We start from the raw sequence: 18,413 nt of genomic DNA on the forward strand, positions 1-18,413 counted from the left end.
AAATGTTGGGTCCAAGGTGGTGCTGAGCAGGAGAGCTTCAGCTTTGAGGGTGGGTCAGGGCTGGGGCATGAGGGGCTTATCTTGAGCAACTCCCGGTCAGCGATGCATCAAGGGTGCTAAAGCAATAGGCAGGCTTCCTGCCTGTCCTGACACCTCAGGCCATGCACCCCAGAAACAGCCAGCAGCAGGTTCTAGCCAATGGGAGTGCAGAATCAGTGTTCAAGGTAGAAGCAGAGCATAGTGCCCAGTATATGCTCTTCTGCCTCCCCATCCCTCCAGGAGGCAGGCCTGATGCTGGTCCTTTCTGGGGCACAACACAGTCTGCAGTGTCAAGACAGACAGGAAACCTGCCTTAGTTAGTTAGTTAATGTCTAATTTGCCCGCTGGCGTGTAGGGCAGCAATGAAGGTTCTCCATTTTTTTCTGTCGTTGGCCATTTTCTCCAGTGTGCCCCAGTTGTAATTCATTCTCTTCATGTCTGCCTCAACAGTACGCCACCACGTTGTCTTGGGCCTCCCATGTTTTCGTCATCTTCAGGCGTCCAGTGAAGTGCTATCTTTACAATGGCGTCTGCCTCCCTTCTGATCACATGTCCTACCCATCTCCAGCATCTTCTCATAATGATAGTGGTCATGTTCTCCTGGTGGCATCGCAGGAGCAGGTTGTGGTTGGAAATTGTTTTTGGCCAAAAGATGCGAAGTATCTTACAAAGGCTGGTGGTGTAAAAGGAGCAGAGCTTGGCATGGTCGCACTCTGAGCCATATAGTAGTGTTGATATGACAGTTCTGGTATAGCTTAAGCTTGATGTGGACACTGTACTATGTAGCTCTCTATACATTGTTCATACTCCTGAGGACGTTTCTGGCCTTACTTAGTCTACTCTGGATGTTGTTCTTGGTGCCTCCATCATGGCAGATGCTGCTGCCTAAGCAGATAAAGCGGTCTGTGCCGAGTACGTCTGCATCATCTATCTAACCTGCCTTGGCAGCCCCACTAATCACCCCGCAGCAACAAGGCCCAGAGATCCAGTACTGGGTCACGCCCTATCATGTGAAAACCACTGGTTTAAATCATGCCCTTAATATTGCTTAAGTAGTTTGGAAGACACAAAACGAGTGAGGTACTATCGTTCAGTGGACCAATTTCTGTTGGTAGGCGAGGCAAGATCTCCAGTTCACACACAGATCTACTTCAGGTTTGGGAAATGTATTCAGAGTGTTAAGTAGTTTGTGACATTTTCTGTTTAACAAATAACCTCATGACAAGGACATGAGTTGACAGAATATAACTGTTCCTCCAAAGGCATTTTAGACCATTCTACAAACACTTCGCTACATAATTCTCATCAGCTTGAATTGCAGAGTTGGTCAAGTAAACCTTTTTTTTTTTTTTAAACGAACTGTATTTTTGTGTGTTTTAATTACTAGACTGCAGCAGCTCTCTCTTTGGAAAGGTAAGAAAAACACACTCAGGAAAGTATTAAACGCCTTCAATTTCACTGACAGCATATCTATACAGCGGATTGTGAACCTTCCATCTCAGCCTTTTACAACAGATCTCCAAAACATCAAGGGGTAAAGAGAGGTCCTCAAAAACACGAGGGCTGTGTCTAGACTGGCAAGTTTTTCCACAAAAGCAGCTGCTTTTGCAGAAAAACTTGCCAGCTGTCCACGCTGGCCGCTTGAATTTCCGCAAGAACACTGACTTCCTACTGTCTGAAATCAGTGCTTCTTGTGGAAATACTATACTGCTCCCGTTTGGGCAAAAGGGCCAGTGTAGCCAGCTCAGATTTGTTTTGTGCAAAAAAGCCCTGATGGCAAAAATGGCCATCGGGGCTTTTTTGCGCAAAAGCGCGTCTAGATCGGCACGGACGCTTTTCCGCAAAAAATGCTTTTGCGGAAAAGCGTCCGTGCCAATCTAGACGCTCTTTTCCACCAATGCTTTGAACGGAAAACTTTTCCCTTCAAAGCACTAGCGGAAAATCATGCCAGTCTAGACGCAGCCGGGCTGCTTTGGTTTTGAGGTCTATGACCACATGGGCGCAGCAGCCAACCTACTTATTTCTGCTTGGATAATGTCAACAAACTCCGTGCACAAAGTCCCTCCACCCCCCCCCCGAAACGGCCCCAAAATAACCCTCTCCCCCCAGCCTTTGCCCGGCGATGGGCCAGGCACTCGAGTAACCAACCTCGGGACACAAACCCGACCCAGTCAGGCGCCCTGGATCAATGCGGAGGGAGAGGACTGGCAGGCCCCGCAGGCTGAACGGCCGCGGAGGAGGGAGCGGGGCCTGCGAGGGGTTAGCCCCGGGACCGCCCCTCTCCCGCCTGAGGCGAGCCCCGGCCCCGCGCACCTGATGTAGGGGCTGGCGGCCGCCAGGATGTTCTTCTGCACCGGGATCTCCTCGCCCTCCAGCACCAGGTGCGCGTCGCAGAAGCGGCTCTCCTCGCGGAAGGAGCTGAGGGCCCGCAGCAGGCGGGCCGCGTGCTGGGGGTCGTTCACCGCGCTGGGGCCCGACATGCCGCCGCCGCCCGGAGCCACCGCGGCGTCCGAACTCCCGCTCTCGCCGCACCGGCACCGCCGCTCCCGGCCCGGCGGCTCGCGGCTGACATCATCTCCTCGCGCGGCCCGGCCCCGCCTGGCGGGGAGGCGGAGCCCGCTGCCCGCCTCCGGGCCTGGCTCCCCCGAGCTGGCCCCGCCCTGTGGCGAGCGAGCCGGGCCGCCCCTCAGCCTCTGGTCTGCGCCCAGGGCCTGTGGAGCTGGAGCTAGTGTGGCCGTGCCCCCTAATTCCCACTGTCCTCTGGCAGGAGCCCTGCCTCTGCTCCCACACGGGAAGGGAAGCAAGTCCCCAGGCTGGGAGCAGGGAGGGAAAGGACTGGGGGACTATCCCATAAGCAAATGCTGATCCCATAGTCCAGGCATGTCCAAAGTCCGGCCCGCGGGCCAATTGCGGCCCGTGTTCCGGTTTAATACGGCCCCCCAGGTAATTTGGCAATATCTATCTTTTATGGCCCCCAACGAATCCATATGTATTGAGATGAACACATTGTAAAATCTCAGTTCATGTCCGTTGGTCTAAATCAGTTATAAATATATTTGGACACAACACGGATACTTGGTGTTATGTTCCTGTTCATATTTTTTAAACTTAAAAGTTGACAGACAACCTTTATTACCAATAATATGTAATGTCCTTTACAATGTTCCTGACATATATTTCAGCTTCTTGGATTTTTTTTTTCATCTGGCCTTCAGATATGAAAGGCAGAGTGATTTAACACCTGTTTAGATTTGTCATCCATGTGACGAAATGAAAAGTATGCCGTTTGCAATAAATTTTGCATAAAATAGTTAATTTGCATTTAATTTTAATGGTTCAAAGAATGTCAGGCAAAATGGTCGGCCCTCACGCATGTTCACTTAATCAAATCTGGCCCTCTTTGAAAAAAGTTTGGACACCCCTGCTTAGTCAGTCGACTAGGCGCTTCCCCCACCCTAGCTGCCTGTATCAGAGAGGGGCAACAAGGGGGGAGGGAAAAGGAGGGGAAACTTCAAAGCCGCAGCCCTGCTTGGAGCCTGGGGTCAGACCCCCGGGGTCCGCATGGTGCTGCTGCTTTGACACACCACAGGCAGCCCAGGACCAGCTGGGGTGTCCCCATGCAGTTCCAAAGTGGCAGCACTGCATGGAGCCTGGGGTCAGCAGGAGTCTCCGGTTGACCCCTGGCTCCACCTGGTGCTTTTGCCTCTGAAGGGAAGCAACAGCGCTAGGGCGTTTGCTACTCTTCAAAGGCAGAAGTGCCCTGTCGACTAATTGAATAGTCAATGCAAAATGCACCCGCTGTTCGATTCGCTACGGACTGACCTGCCTTACAAGCCTCTGCTGTGAGCAGGTCTGAATTCATGTACCTGGTTGTTAGTCATGTGACTTTTCGGATGTTTGTCCAGGCCAAGGCACCCTGCACCCAAATTGGAGACATGTTTATTTTGGAAGAGTTAGGGGAGAAACATCATCCCTTCTACTTTTTTGACATTAGCCATGGGACAGGACTGGATGCAAAGCATTACTCATATGGGCTTGGTCTAAATTGAAATTGGTACTTGTTTAACCAAAGGTGCGATGTTGACTGATGGAAGAGACCATCGCACCAAATTGTTGCCCCAATTTAAAGTTTGTGTTGGAAGAGTGGGATATAGATGACTATTTCAAACACAGTGAGGAGGCTGCAGTTTGAACTAGGTTGAGTCCATGGATCGGCATCACTGTTGTCACCCCCTTACTTGGTCCCAAGGTGATAGAGGCATACAGACCTGGCATTAGCCACTGTTAGCGGACAGGATACTGGGCTGGATGGACTTTTGGTCTGACCCAGTATGGCCATTCTTAGGCTATGTCTATACTGCTTCCTTCTTGCACAAAAGCCTATGCAAATGAAGCACAGATTAGCATCTTGCCGTGCTTCATTTGCATAATTAATTAGGGGATGGTTTTGCTCAAGAGGCTGTTATGCAAAAAGGAGTTGAGTAGATGGCTGAAAACATGAGGAAGAACGGCTTTTGTGCAAGAGGGGGTTTTTCCACAAAAAGGAGCCATCTATACAGCTTCATTTTGCACAAAAGCCTCTTGCACAAAAACAGCCCCTAATTAATTATGGAAATGAAGTGTGGCAATATGCTAATCTGCGCTTCATTTGCATAGACTTTTTCACAAGGGAGCAGTATAGATGTAGCCTTATGTTCTTATGATGGAGCTGGTACTGAGGACTCTGAACAGTTCAAAAAGGCTGTAGTGCTTAAGTTTGAATTGACATCTAAGGCTCACAGGAAAAGGTTTTTGGGTCTGCAAAAGACCTTGGCTACATCTATACTGCAGGCTTTTTGCACAACAACGGCAGTTCTTGCACAAAAACTTGCAGATCACATACACTGCATGCATGTTCTTGCGCAAGTAAATTTACAGGAAAGCGTCGGAAAAGAGGGCTTCTTGCACAAGAGTTACTCCTCTCTCCACGAGGGATAAGCCCTCTTGTGCAAGAAGGCAGAGTGAATGGGCAACAGGGGTTTCTTGCGCAAGAAACCCCTATGGCTAAAATGGCCATCAGAGCTTTCTTGCGCAACAGAGCGTCCTCACTGCCTTGGCCCTCCTCAGTCCCTGGAAGGTAAGTGGGAGGAAGTGATGGCAGGATCCCATTCCAGTTTCAAAACAACAGGTTTTGGGATGGCAAAAGAGCAGCGGGGTGCGTAAAGACTTCCATGTGCACTCTGCTAGTGTCATCTATCAGGCACGTCCTGAGGGGAAGATGGAGGACCCCAAGGACTAAACAATTAACACCTAACAATGGAGCATGTGAACCCATTGTGGTCCTGCAGAAGGCCAATGGGCTGAAAGGCAGTGGATGGCTGAGATAACAGCAGCTCTCCCCGGGAATGACAAAGAGCAAGAGAGAGAGAGAGAGAAATGGATTGCATAGCCGCTTGGCGGGGTGGAAGTTGGCCAGGATGAACTATGTATTGACTTGTGCTCAAGAGCGGTTCTGGAGGGAGGAGGTTGCTTGAGCTATAGCTACCCCAACATTTGCCTTGCTCCCCCTGTCACTGCCACATAGCAGCTGTTGCTCTCCAGCTTTCCAACAGAGGGGAGAGAGTCAGCATGGCTGCTGTTCTGGTGCCCAGCTCCAGCAACAGTGAAGAAGTAAGCCTGGCCAGGAAGCCCCCAGTGCATATCCCCATCCACCTGATTATGCTGTCAAGGGTAGATGGAAGGCCTTGGGCTGGACTGACCTGCTCCTTCTTGGGCTCTGTTCCTAGGGTTGCTGCTCCCCAAGGGCTCTGCTGATCCAGGAGCTAGCTGCACCTGCCTGAGCAGCTCTTACTGGCTGTGAGCAGCCACCACCCAGTACTGCCAGGCTTTGGTTTCGACCTGGGCAGGGGGTAGGAGGCAGGGCAACAGGGTGGGTGGGGACTAGTAACGAGGGGGGCCATAACTCCCCCAGTTTTCTGTCACTTCTGCCTCAACCCCTGCCTCCCACGGGAAGAGGCTGCTACCGCTCCAGCCTGTGCTTCTCATTGCTAACCCAAGGACTTTTTGCCTGATGCCACTTGCTGAGGTGCATTGGTCCCTGAAGAGTATAGAAGTCCCTGGCCAGAAGTCTGTTTCCACTGGGCTTTTTGGCAGAGCTCACAGCATGAAACAGATACTCAGTCTCGGCAGCATAAGGAAGAGAGTGTGAGACCCCTGGGTGTGCACTGAAAGGTTCCTCCACCAGACTGTTTAAAAGCAATAGCATAGCACAGATCCTACGGATCTGCAACTTACCAACACTTAACTGCTAAAAATCTAATCCTTTCACATCTTTATAGCAGTATAGCTTATTCCCCTTACGGGAATACATTATACCAGTTACAAGCACTTTTATACTGGTTAAACTGCCTCCCCAATAGGGGCAGTTATACCACTTCAACCATACCAGTACAGTTAACCTGGTACAAGTTTTGTGTATAGACATGGCCTTACATTGGCTTAACTTGCCCCAGAGCAATATCACATCTCTAGTTAAAGCATCCCATAGGACACATATACTATCAGTAATAGAATGTGGAGTTTGAAAGATATGCACCCAGCGCTTCTGTGTTCTTCCAAAAAAGTTCCATGACCAACTGTTGTATATGGCTGTACAGGGGCGTCTCTGCCGGCCCCGTTTCGGGGTCCTCTGCCCACACCCCGCGTGGGCTTGGTTCCCACTCGGTGTTTAGTCTTCCCGCTTTCACGGGGGTGAATTCGGGCGGTCGGCCGTGCCTTATGTCGCCGCACGGCCGGCCCCTAGCTCAAACGTTTCTCCCCCTCTTGGGAGGGGGAGGGAGAGGGGGGCCCGGGCCCGCCCTCACTCACGGGCCCCAGCCCAGGGCCCTAAGGACACGGAGATATTTAGCTCCGGTCCGGCTGACGGGGCTCCATGCCGAAACGCGTCAGCCCGCCAGCTGCAATGAGCTCTGCCCTGGGCCACTTCCTTCCCCTCCTCAGGTGCCCTTCCGCCCCCTCCTCGGGACGGTCACCTTGGGCTCGTCCGTCAGGCTGGCGGTCGGGCGTCCGTACGCCCGCACCTCGCGCTGGGCCGGCTCCCCAGCCTAGAGGACTGTCGTGGCCGGGTTCAAGAAAAGGGGGGTGGTTCCTTCCGACCACCGCCCCTTTGGCAATAAGCCTGCTCGCAGCCGCCGCCCAACTCCTCTCTCCCCCCCTCCCTGAGCGGAAGGGAGTCCATTTTAAATTCCCCGCCGGGCGCGCGTCTCCACCTACGTCACCGGGCGGGCGTTCCCCCTACCGCCCGGCCGGTCTCCCCATTGGCCGGCTCCCCTGTCCCTCAAGGCGGGGAAATGCTGCCCCCGCTCTCTCTCTGCGCCGTCGGACACGGCGTTACCGCTTCGGGGGGGGGGGGCGGTCAGCTTTCCCTGCCCCGCCCTTACCTCCAGCAATGCCTGCTCGGCGGCGCCCCAGGGACGGTCGGGGGACGCCTCGTCACAATGGCTCTGGCATGCAAAGGCAAATTCTGTGTCAAAAACACTACACTACACTAAAGGGCCATCAGGTCACTTTCAGCCCAATGTTCAATTTGAGGAGTTGTGGGAAGAAGGGTTGTTTATGCGTGTTCCGTTGTGTTTTGTTTTCAAGTTATACACAAATTTCTATTGCTCTTTAGGCTTGTAAAAGTTTTAGAAACAAAGTTAAAATGTCCGAAGTTTCCCTTACAGCATCTCCAAATGAACAGTGCCACATCCGAAGAAGAAACTGACTCACTTGCCTTGCTGAAGCTGAGAAAAGTGGACAGCAGAATGAAGAAAATTTAAATTTAATCGAAGTATTGTTTGCTACACAGGTGAGGAAATTGTTTTGCAAAATAAAAATAATGTTGTATTCCTTTAAAGTGAATTTGGCTTTGAAAAAAGGCGACAGTCTGTTTGACTATAGTTGAAAGACATAGGAGAAAGGTGGCAGCATGACTGTGTTACAGATTGAAGAATTCAGCTTCCAAACAGCTACAGCACAAGCACTGCTGGGCAAACGTCACTAACTTCTCCTGCCAATGTGCCTTACCTTTGACCTGGATTTCACTGTTCTGTCTCTTTGCTCATAACCATTCAATTCTTGCTCTTAATGCTGAGATTTGCCAAAAAATTTGGTGTGTGATGGTGTTTTTTATGCTGACGGCAAAGTCTTAAACCACCAGGCTATGTCTACACTGCCCCCCCAAAAATGCAAATGAGACGAAGCAAGGAATATCACCGTGCCTAATTTACATAATTAATGAAGCTTCATTTTTGTGCAAAAGCCTCTTGCGCAAAAAGGGAGTCTCATTAATTATGCAAACGAGACATGGCAATATTCCACACTTCGCCTCATTTGCATTTTTTTGCACAAGAGGGGGCAGTGTAGACATAGCCCCAATGTATTATCCAGTGCCCAGTGTGAAATATATTAGTCTAGCTCTGTTTTTATTTGGGAAAAGAAATGGTGATTTTAGTCCAGCTTCAATGGTCTTGTGTTCTCAGCTCACAAGAAAATATAATTCCACCTCTTCCTCGTTAATTGTCTTGGTATAAGCCCACAAACTGAATGGTTTTTATGCCAATGAGAATTTATGGCAACAGGTGAGATTGGACCTTCAATTCTTTCATATCAGAGCTATTGGGTAGGGAGAATCCCTGGACTGCAATATTGCTAGGTTATATTCAGCATGGAGGGGCAATAAGATGAGACAAAAATAAAATAAGACTTGTGGTTCTTTTTTTTTTTCTTTTAGGGGGTTCCAAAAATCAGTTGCCCAAATTCAGATACGCATCTTCAAGCTTTTTTATTCTGTTTTTACACTATGCTTTTTCCTGTAAAAGCTGATACTTCTTTTTTTTCACTTTAGGAGAAACTGAAGACTTTAGTCATTAACAAGAAAACACTTAAGAAAAAAGGAAATAAAGTGAGATTCATTTGGATGCATTCATTCTTTTCAGAGCCGCAGCTGCCAGCTAAAGTAACATTTCTGGAAAGGAACCAGAGGGTGTTCCCTTGCCAGTTATAGAGACTTTATTTAAAAGGACTGTACACAAGATATTTAGGCCTTATATTTAACATGCTTTAATAGCACATTAAAAAATGGTCTGATTCCAGCAGATTCTCCTTTGCTTAATAGCATAATGTTTAAGTGATATCAAAATTACAATTTGGCATTGAATAAAAATGCCTTAAAAACTGCAATGCTACTCTATCAAAATTACAGGGTGTCTGATCCCCTTATGCACCTGCTCAGATGCGTATTTTTGTGGCTCCCCTTTATATCAGAGATACAAGAAATTATTTTTAAAACAAAAATGTACTTGAAATCATGAGGACATGAATTAATACTTTTATAATCTGTCAAGCATATGGCTTAAACAACTTGATGGTGTCTGGTTCAATTGTTCTGCTCCCAAAAGAATCAAAATGTGCTAGTCTTTAATAAGTTTTTAACATAAGAAGGTACAATCATGAGTGGTTTTGCAAAAGCAACTTTCTCCTCTCTGAGCCAGATAGCTTCCCTAAACTATGATATTTTGTTCTCCTTGGAGACACAGATCTAGCAGTGACACTGGGAGATTTTCACCAAAGGCCTTGATACAGCAAGATACCGAAGCAAATGCTTAGCTTTTAAATATGCAAATGGACTCACTAAAGCCAAAACTTGCAGTTAAACACTTGCTGATATGCTTAGCTGATTGTCCCAGAACAAGAATATCATGCTCCAGGTTTGTTGTGCAGATCTGAAAAAGAATTTTGACAGAAATTGAGTATGTGCTTAATGCCCTGGTAAAACATAAAAGAAAGAAGGCACAAAAATAGAGGAGACTACTTTGACATAGTATTTCACTGCTAGGATTCTTTCCAGTACATGGTCAGCATGATATAAATCATGGATATTTATATAGTTTTAAATATTAGCAGGCTAAATATGATTTGGATGCAAGTTACTGAGTGAGTTTGGGCCCTCAACTGTTGAGGTGGGTGAGAGTTGCAAACTCTCTGCACCTTGCACCATATATGAATGAAAGGGACATTATTACTCATACTTTGGGGCTTGCACAACCAAGGGAGTAGTGCTTTGAATAAATTAGTTACAAAGCTGTCATTAAGTGGCCTGGTTTATTTAAAAATAAACAAGTTATTATGTTTCTACTGCTACCAGCGTGGGTTATTATGTAGGAGAGCATGATTGTGCTTCTGGTTTACCTTCAAAATAGTCAGCCATAAGTTGGCTTCCTCATATAGTATATGTAGGTCAATATGAAGGTGTAACAAAAACACACAATTTTAGTAGAACAAAATAAATAATTGTCATGCTTTGCTATTTGTGTCATTGAATTAAATCTTTGGTTAATTGATAAAGATCACATGAGTTCTGGTACCAGTTATAGGGCCAATGGCCACATTTTTGGAATAATTATCTCTCTACTGGCCTGATTCTGCTGCACAACAATTTCTTGTTTTCTAAAATCAATTGAGGCTAGTTAATCCATATTACTACAATTAGGATGCATTAGACCAGATTCTCCTCTGATTTACACTGGTCGTCTCTCGATCTATGTTGGTGCAAGAGGGAAATCAATCAAGCCCCTTAGTTTAGGTCATGGTGAAGAGTGGCAAGGGTCCAAACCATTGTGATATATATCTGATTGCCAAATATCCTTTCCACAGGCATAAATGTATGCCAAGTTGTCACACCTGCAGACTCAATGAGCTCTGCCCCACTCTGGAAAAATAGAAACAGCTTAATAGTTTCAGACTACCAATGACAGTATTATAATCAGCCACAAATTACATTTTAGGAGAAACCTCTTCCACAGTTCTGCTGGATGAATTTATGGTAACCTTTTCAGCTGTGTATTTTGCATATTGGTAGGGATGGCCTTGCACAGAGACTGAGCATCTGGGCTCCAGCACTCCTGTTTCACACCATGAGCTCTGCCCAGAAAGTCCAGTGGAAACAGACTTCTGGCCAGAGACTTTTACGCTTTTTGGTGGACCAATGCACATCAGCAAATGTCTGCAGAGATACCAGGTAGCCTTTTCAAAACAGAATCAAATGTTTAGTCCACTGGAACACAGCAGTGCAGTGAAAAGCCTTAGATTAGCAATGAGCAGCACAGGGGCAAGACCACAGTGTGCAACGGGGGCCTAGTAACAAGGAGGGCATAGCTCTCCCAATTTTTGGTCTGGCCTGCCACAGTCCCACTAACAAGAAGAGGCTGGCGCTGCTCTGGCCTTGTGCTTCTTGTTGCTTCTTGGATGATTTAATTTTTATGCCACAGGGATCAATTTGGAGGAGTAAGTTCAGAATTTAAAAAGCTATGTTTTCAAGTGAATGGAGCTGGAGTACAATTTTGGATTGGTAAGTGACTTTTAGTTAAATCTGAACATTTTCTTCAATTGTACTGTTTCTCATTTGAAGCAGACTTAGAAATCATGTTAATACAACCTGCATTACTTAGCCCATTTAGAGGTAGAACAGCTCAGAAATAACAAAGTCATAAAGAGAAAAATAAGTCTTACAATGACTTTTTACTTTGGTTTTATCTTCAACATAAATTCCATGTACTTATTTAGAAATTAGTACACAAATCTGCATTCTTGTTGGAAAAGACTTTTCTGTACCATATTTTATGTCTATCAGTGTCAAAGTCCCAAAGCTGACCAGGATAAAGAAGTTGACTGACTTAAGAATCACATTTGCTGTATATTGATTACCAAATCTATGGTAAATAACATGAACAATGAGTTTTCTACTATTCATGGACTCCAAACCTCACATCAACCCAGGAAAGCTTGCAGTGGTGACTTGTTATATGGCATGAATCCCTACAGGCTTTAAAGATGGCCATTATTTTACATGTGTGGTTTGCAGATAAAGAACAGGAGGTTGGCTTTCTTTTATAATGGCACTCTATAAAGAATGTTGCTTTCCACACTAGTGTTATTATTGTGCTACTTTAAAAATGACATTCAGTCTGTTGCTTAATGTGTAAAATTCTAGGCCATTGGGAGTGGAGTTGTATATGTGAGTCTTGAAAACCTCAATGACTACTATTTGTGCAGGCACATCATACTGTGACATGCCTTGTTAAATTTTAGGGTGGAAATCTATTTGAGTGCATGCAAATAGCTGGATGCCCAAAACTGCATGGTTAATGTAGAGTCTGACGTTAGGCCATCTTGATACTGTGGGCTAGATTCACAAAATAACTTAGGTGCCTAACTGTTACTTTAAACCCCAAAATCAGGCCCAAATGGGATTCACAAAAACCTGCTCATCTGCCACTTGATCCAAAGGGTGCCTAAACTCAACTTGGCAATCTACGTTTTTGTGATAAAGGTTCCTTAAGTTCGTATGTTTTTGTCTCTGCACATGTGCATTGCAGATCCATGCCAGGTGTCTGAATGTCTGTGCCCCAAAGCTATGCATAAAATGGGGGAAAGTCAGTGCTCCTCTGCGCATGATTCCTACAGGCTTAGTTCTGTACATGTGCTCATAGCTCACTTAGTGAACCATGGCCTTACAGGCAAGCTTGCACAAGGTGGATGGATGAGGAAGCTGAGCCCAGTGATTAGGGTACTTAGCTGGGATAGTGGAGACCCCTGTTCAAGTCTCCAAACTTTGAAAAAGGGATCTGCCACCTGAGTGCCTTAGTGCTCAGCTATGGGATAATCTCAAGGAGGGTCCCTCAGTCTTTCCTTGTGTAGCGCCTCTACTGTGGCCTAGAGCATGAAAGAAGGATTGGGCCAGAGGGAGAGAGTACATGATGAGTATGACAATCACTGAAGCACAGTCACATGGGAGACCCAGGATCCAATCTCCCTACTCTAATGACTTGAAAATTATTTATCCAGAGTGGAATAGCTTCAACATCCCAGGGATAGAGCACATGCCTAAGAGGGAGCAGCATTCTATTCAAATCCCCTGCAGGTAGAGAGGGGGACTTGAAGGGCAGGTCTCCCACATCCAAGGTGAGTAGCCAATCCCCTGTGCTAAAAGGGAGGAGGGATGCCCTTCTCTGCCAGCTACTTACTAAAACCCCACAGGTGCCTTATGTCAAGCAAAGGTTTGCAGCAGAGAATCCCAAGCAGAGGGAGGAACCTCCCTGCAGCTTGGATTTAGGCATCTCACTCCAAGAGAGGAGGGGGGCTACGTGCATATTCTCCACTTCACACCTCCTGTTGCCTGACTTTTGGGAATCCTATTCGGAGGCACCTGTCTCTTTCCATTCATTGCATAGGCTCCGAACTCAAGCCTGGTAATGCCCAGTTATTTTCTAGGCACCTTACACTAGGGTTGGGCAAACACCAGCTCATGGGCCACATCTGGTTCCCCAGGGCTAGCCCTTGGCAGGCTGCTGTCACTGTGTTTACTTGTGCCTCCACAGGTACAGGCGATTACAGCTCCCATCGGCTGTTGATCGCTGTTCCTATTCCCTGTGGGAGTTGTGGGAAGCAGTGTTCTGGCCCTTGCCACTTCCCACAGCTCCCATTGGCCAAGAACAGCAATCTGCAGACAATGGGAGTTGTGATCACCCATACCTACAACTAAATATAGCGGATAACCCTGGCGAACCACTGCCATTTTATTGCCCACCCACCCCGCCTTACACTCTGCCCAGGTTTTTTCTTTGGAGCCCTGTGACTCTGTACATCTTTGTTAAACATCTATTATATATGTTGAAAAGTTTGTTTGTGCAAAATTAAATCATACTTTGTGATTACCTATAGATACCAAATTTTGCATAAATAATCCTGCCACTTCAATTAGTAGAATGCACTACTTTTTACACCGGAATATGCTGGGTGAAAGGTTTAAATCAGCGTTTCTCAAAGTGGTCCATGGACCCACTCTGAGAAAGCTGTTACTGGGCCACTCCGGTTTGTTTACTTTCCAGCTCTGCAGCCGCGCAGCCTCACGGCTCCCATTGGCTGCAGTTCACCATTTGCAACCATTATGATTTGAATTCATACAAAGTATTTGCTAACAAAATTAAAATCAAGTCACCTATTCAACTCATTTTAGTGCAAAGAAAATGTTTACTGTTACAAATCACAAATATATTCAGATTAGTTACAGAAAGGGTATTGGAAGCTTTATGAGTTTCTGATTCAAATGTACTACATACAGTAATTATTCAAGAAAATGATTAATGTTTGAAGGTGAAATCTTACAAATTTAAAACTTCTTTTACTTCTCTTTTGTAAGCACATTAATAAAAAATTCTATTACATGTGTTTAATTTCTTGAATTTTCCTATAGGTATAATCTACGCAAAATGACTTTGCCTAGTGAACGACGATGCTATATGTGCTTGATACTTGCTAGTATGCTATCTGTACTTGGTACTGCTTGGTACTAGCTAATAGGTAGCCACAATTTTCCTTCCACTTTAAACCTACTTTGTAAGTTTAAAACTAATCATGAAAAAGGTACATTTTCAGTGCTAAGAAATTATTGTGCAAAGAACAAAGGCAAATACAAATTCCCTCTCCCCCAATTTAGAGAAAATTACACCTCACATGCCCATTTACAGTACAAAAATAGTCACATATGACCATGCTTGTTTACAGCGCTTTGGCACTTCTAACAATTGTTTAAACTACAAGTTGGGAGGGGTGGAGTGAGAGAGTTTTATAATCACTTTAGGGAACATTTGTCCTGTCTACTGCAACAACAGCGAAGCATATTAGAACACAGAGGCTCCAAAATGATTATGATGCAAATGCCTAGTGTAATGATAGACAGCACCTGTTAGTGCAGTTATACTTGCTGTGCAGATAGAGAATGTCAGGCCTCTCTTATCCTGTGTATGAAAGGAGGGGTAAGATAGGAGCAGTGGAAATTTACCAGTCATAGAAAAAAGGAGGCCAGGTAACCAAGAGGGACTTAAAATAAGAAAAACACAGGAACGGGGTAATACAGGAAGAGGAAACATAAGAGCAAGAATGCAAGATCAGAGAGCAAGGTAAGAAGCACCAGGAGGGAGAGGTCACATTGCACATAGAAACCACATGGGGCTAGGAGTTCCTGCTTGCTTTTCCTAAGCTCAGATGGCCCGAGGGACTCTGGACAATGCAAGGGATTCAGACCGCAACCTAAAGAATGGCCTGGAGTAGTGAGGAAACTGAGGCAGGGGCACACATTTGTTTTGTACAATCTGCATTTTCCTGTGTTTTGTATGATAAAGTAAAAAAGAGCATAAAGGTATTACACTGAGCAAAGTGTGTTTTCATAATTGCTGCATCCCTGAGGGAGTTAAATTGTCACAAGCAGCTGCTCCCCTTTTTCGTGGAGTTCCTGGAGAGGGGTATGTCTAAGTAACCAGGGTCAGTGCTGGTTCTGAGAATCTGGGGCTGGTAAACTAAACTGCCTCATTTCCAAGAATGCAGCTCACTGTCAGAGTCAGGGTATGGCTACACTGTGGGGGGGAGAGGGTTTCTGGAAGAAGGGATGCAAATTGCGCTCGCATTTGCATATCTTCTTCCGATTCTTTTTCCGGGAAGAGGCTTTCCCACTATTTGGCCTGTCTACATGGGACCAAATGTTGGGAAAAAACTCTATGTAGACAGGCCAAATAGTGGAAAAGCCTCTTCCCGGAAAAAGAATCAGAAGAAGATATGCAAATGCGAGCACAATTTGCATCCCTTCTTCCGAAACCCCCATACACAGTGTAGTTGTATCCCCAGTGGCCAGGAAGTGTGCCAGAGGTGCCAAGGGAGAAACCAACATGGCAGCGTGCTGAGACTTCAGGAGTTTAACTCACTCCAGGGATCTGGAGCAGCAAAGGGGTGGATTCCCCTGACAGTCTCAAAGGGTGGCCAGGAAAGAGTACTCACTAGGTTCAGTAACACTCTGTAATGGAAGCAATTCATTCAGCTTAAGCATCTGAGCTCTACTAATAATGTAACTGCTCATTGTTATGCATATAACAATATTACAGGTAAAGAGACAAATCACCATTTATCTTTGAGACAGTGCAGTTAAATGTCATATCAGATAATCCTAAAGAAAAAAATTACAGAGATAAAGAATAATTTAAATACTATTAAATATAATTAAGTCTTAATAAAAGTGTAGATTCCATTTGAAATTGTTTAAGCTTCAGTTTCTTCCACAAAGCACACCACCCTCTCCCTTTTTTTTTTTTAAAGGTCATAAAATGATTCATGCTGCTTAAGTTTTCTAGGCTCCTGATCAAAAAGCTGCAACACGTTAGACATTTCACAGTAGTTTTAGTGGAGCTTTAGAAATCAAGCACCAAAGAAAGGAGATTGCTATGAATCATTACTGCCATAGCACACACTTTAAAATATCAGGATTTCTGAAAGGAAAGAAAAATGTTGATCATATGCTGTCTTGAAATGATCCATGAAAGTTACACAAACTGGGCAAGCATGACTCATGCTATATGCCATATTGTAAACACACCGCCTTCACTTTCCCAGTAGAGTCAGTGATGTATGGAATAAAAACACAACTCATTGCAAACAGTATATACAACTTGTAAGAAAGAGACATGTTCAGAGTTTAGCCTCTGTGTGTGTGTGTGTGTGTGTGTGTGTGTGTGTGTGTGTGTGTGTGTGTGTGTGTGTGTGTGTGTGTGTGTTAGGTAATTGCTTGTTGTGCATATCCCCAATATCTGTAATAAAAGTTACTTTATAGCTGTAGTATTTGGTTATTCTTTGCAATGACATAAGGTGGTTTTTAAATGACAAAAGGGTTATTTCTCAAGGCTCAGTAGGTGGCTTTGATTGCATTTTGATGTTCACACTGTAAAGATGAAGAGTCTTCTATTCATGCTCTGCATTCAAATCCTTCTCTGGTATGAAGAGTCCATGCAGGTCCAGATGCAAATCTACATTTACTGTGGCCCGAGCTATCTCTGTGAATGTTTTAGCATCCAAGACAAGCAGGAAGGGTGCATTCTTGGGATCCGTTGTCACAATAGAAGATAAAATGAGACCTAAAAAAGTATATATAAGGAATATATTTTAAAAAGAGAGACAGATTTGCTTTCCCAAAAAGAAAATGTAACAACCAACTATGAAGCCTGGATAACCAAGAACAGCTGAGCAAATTAGCTGTGAGACTAGGGACGTGAATGGGTCCTAAAAACTGCACTCCCTACCCACCACTTCAGGTCGTTCCTCCAGAATAGCTGGCAGGAGATTATGTGGGCGCTTGCAATACTACTGCATCTGCTGGCCCTGGTCTGTATTTAGAGGGCTTCAAGCTTCAGGACATTCAATCGAGCAGTTTGAAGAATTCTGTGATGCCAGCCTGTTAAAAGATTGCTCCACTGGGCTACAGGAAAAATCCAGTTGTTTCTAAAGTCTGGCTTGGGAGTATACACGAGCCAAATTTGGCCCATTGTTCTTTTCCAACAGTGGAACATGGGCAGGGGGTAATGAAGGCAAGGGAAGGCATTACCCCCCCCCCCAACAGACATGGGTGACACAGCCCACACTCCGCTTGGGGTCAGCCCCCCTCCTATATGTGTGCAGCAGGTTGCTCTTGGCCTGGTGCTGTGGCTGCGAACTGGAACAGGATGGGAATTTGGTCTGGCAGTGCAGCCGGGGATGGCACAGCCACTGGTTTCTCTGGAGCTGGGAAGGCTGGTGTGGCATGACTGCTTGGCTGCTGGGAATTTTAAGACCAGGAAGGCTGGGGGTGTAGGGCGGGGGCCAGGAGCTACAATGCAGGCTGGGTGGGTTCTCATGGGCATGAGATGGGACCTTGAGCAGAAGAGGTGGGATGTGGGGGGAGGGTTATCTCCCTATGTCAGCTGTTTACCCACTGCCCTTGCTATTTGGAAGCAGTCATGTGCCCAGCTTTGAAGAAGGGTGACACAATGCAAGGTAAGAACTAGCATGTCCTCTCTCTTCTCGTTACAGCCTATCAAATCCTATTTTGGATATTCTTACATAGATTTATTGCTTCAACAGAGAAAATAGTAGGAGAATATCAATATGGATTCTGGAAAAACAGGTTCATTGCAGATGAAATGGTTTTCAGTTCTTACGGTACTTGATAAAAATGGGAATAGGGTCAAAATGCATACACAGGTTTTATAGACGTTATGCAAAGCATAGGATAGTATCACAAGATGACCTCTAGGGCTCAATGAAAAAAATCCCTGACCAAACTATTAGGATGGTACAGCTGGTACTAAAATGATCCTTGGAATGGAAAATCTGCCTTATGAGAGGAGACTCAAAGAGCCTGGCCTATTTAGCCTAACCAAAGGAAGGCTGAGGGGAGATAGAGAGAAATCCTAAGTGCATTAGAGAGAGAATTACCAGGGAAAGCAAGAGTTATTTAAATTAAGCACCAATGCAGACCCCAGAACAAATGGGCACAA

At 45.7% G+C, this 18,413-nt stretch overlaps 2 protein-coding genes across 8 annotated transcripts in view; both read right to left on the reverse strand.

The window, feature by feature from the left end:
- GAN (gigaxonin) overlaps positions 1 to 2,641 on the reverse strand; it is a 66,031-nt gene extending 63,390 nt beyond the window's left edge. The window contains exon 1 of the mRNA XM_075940001.1: positions 2,353 to 2,641. Within this exon, the coding sequence (XP_075796116.1) occupies positions 2,353 to 2,519 (167 nt within the window). The 5' untranslated portion in view covers positions 2,520 to 2,641. The remainder of the gene's footprint in view (positions 1 to 2,352) is intronic.
- Positions 2,642 to 11,072: 8,431 nt separating this feature from the next.
- BCO1 (beta-carotene oxygenase 1) overlaps positions 11,073 to 18,413 on the reverse strand; it is a 146,549-nt gene continuing 139,208 nt past the window's right edge. For 5 of the 7 annotated variants that reach the window (XM_075940005.1, XM_075940006.1, XM_075940004.1 and 2 more), the window contains one exon: positions 11,075 to 17,015. In XM_075940005.1, coding sequence (XP_075796120.1) covers positions 16,843 to 17,015 — 173 coding nt within the window. In that variant the 3' untranslated portion in view covers positions 11,075 to 16,842. Of the gene's footprint in view, positions 17,016 to 18,413 lie in introns of all 7 variants that reach the window. The other 2 variants (XM_075940008.1, XM_006122671.4) reach the window with 2 other exon arrangements.

The sequence above is a fragment of the Pelodiscus sinensis genome, chromosome 12 (genome assembly GCF_049634645.1).
Source record: "Pelodiscus sinensis isolate JC-2024 chromosome 12, ASM4963464v1, whole genome shotgun sequence".
NCBI lineage: Eukaryota > Metazoa > Chordata > Testudines > Trionychidae > Pelodiscus > Pelodiscus sinensis.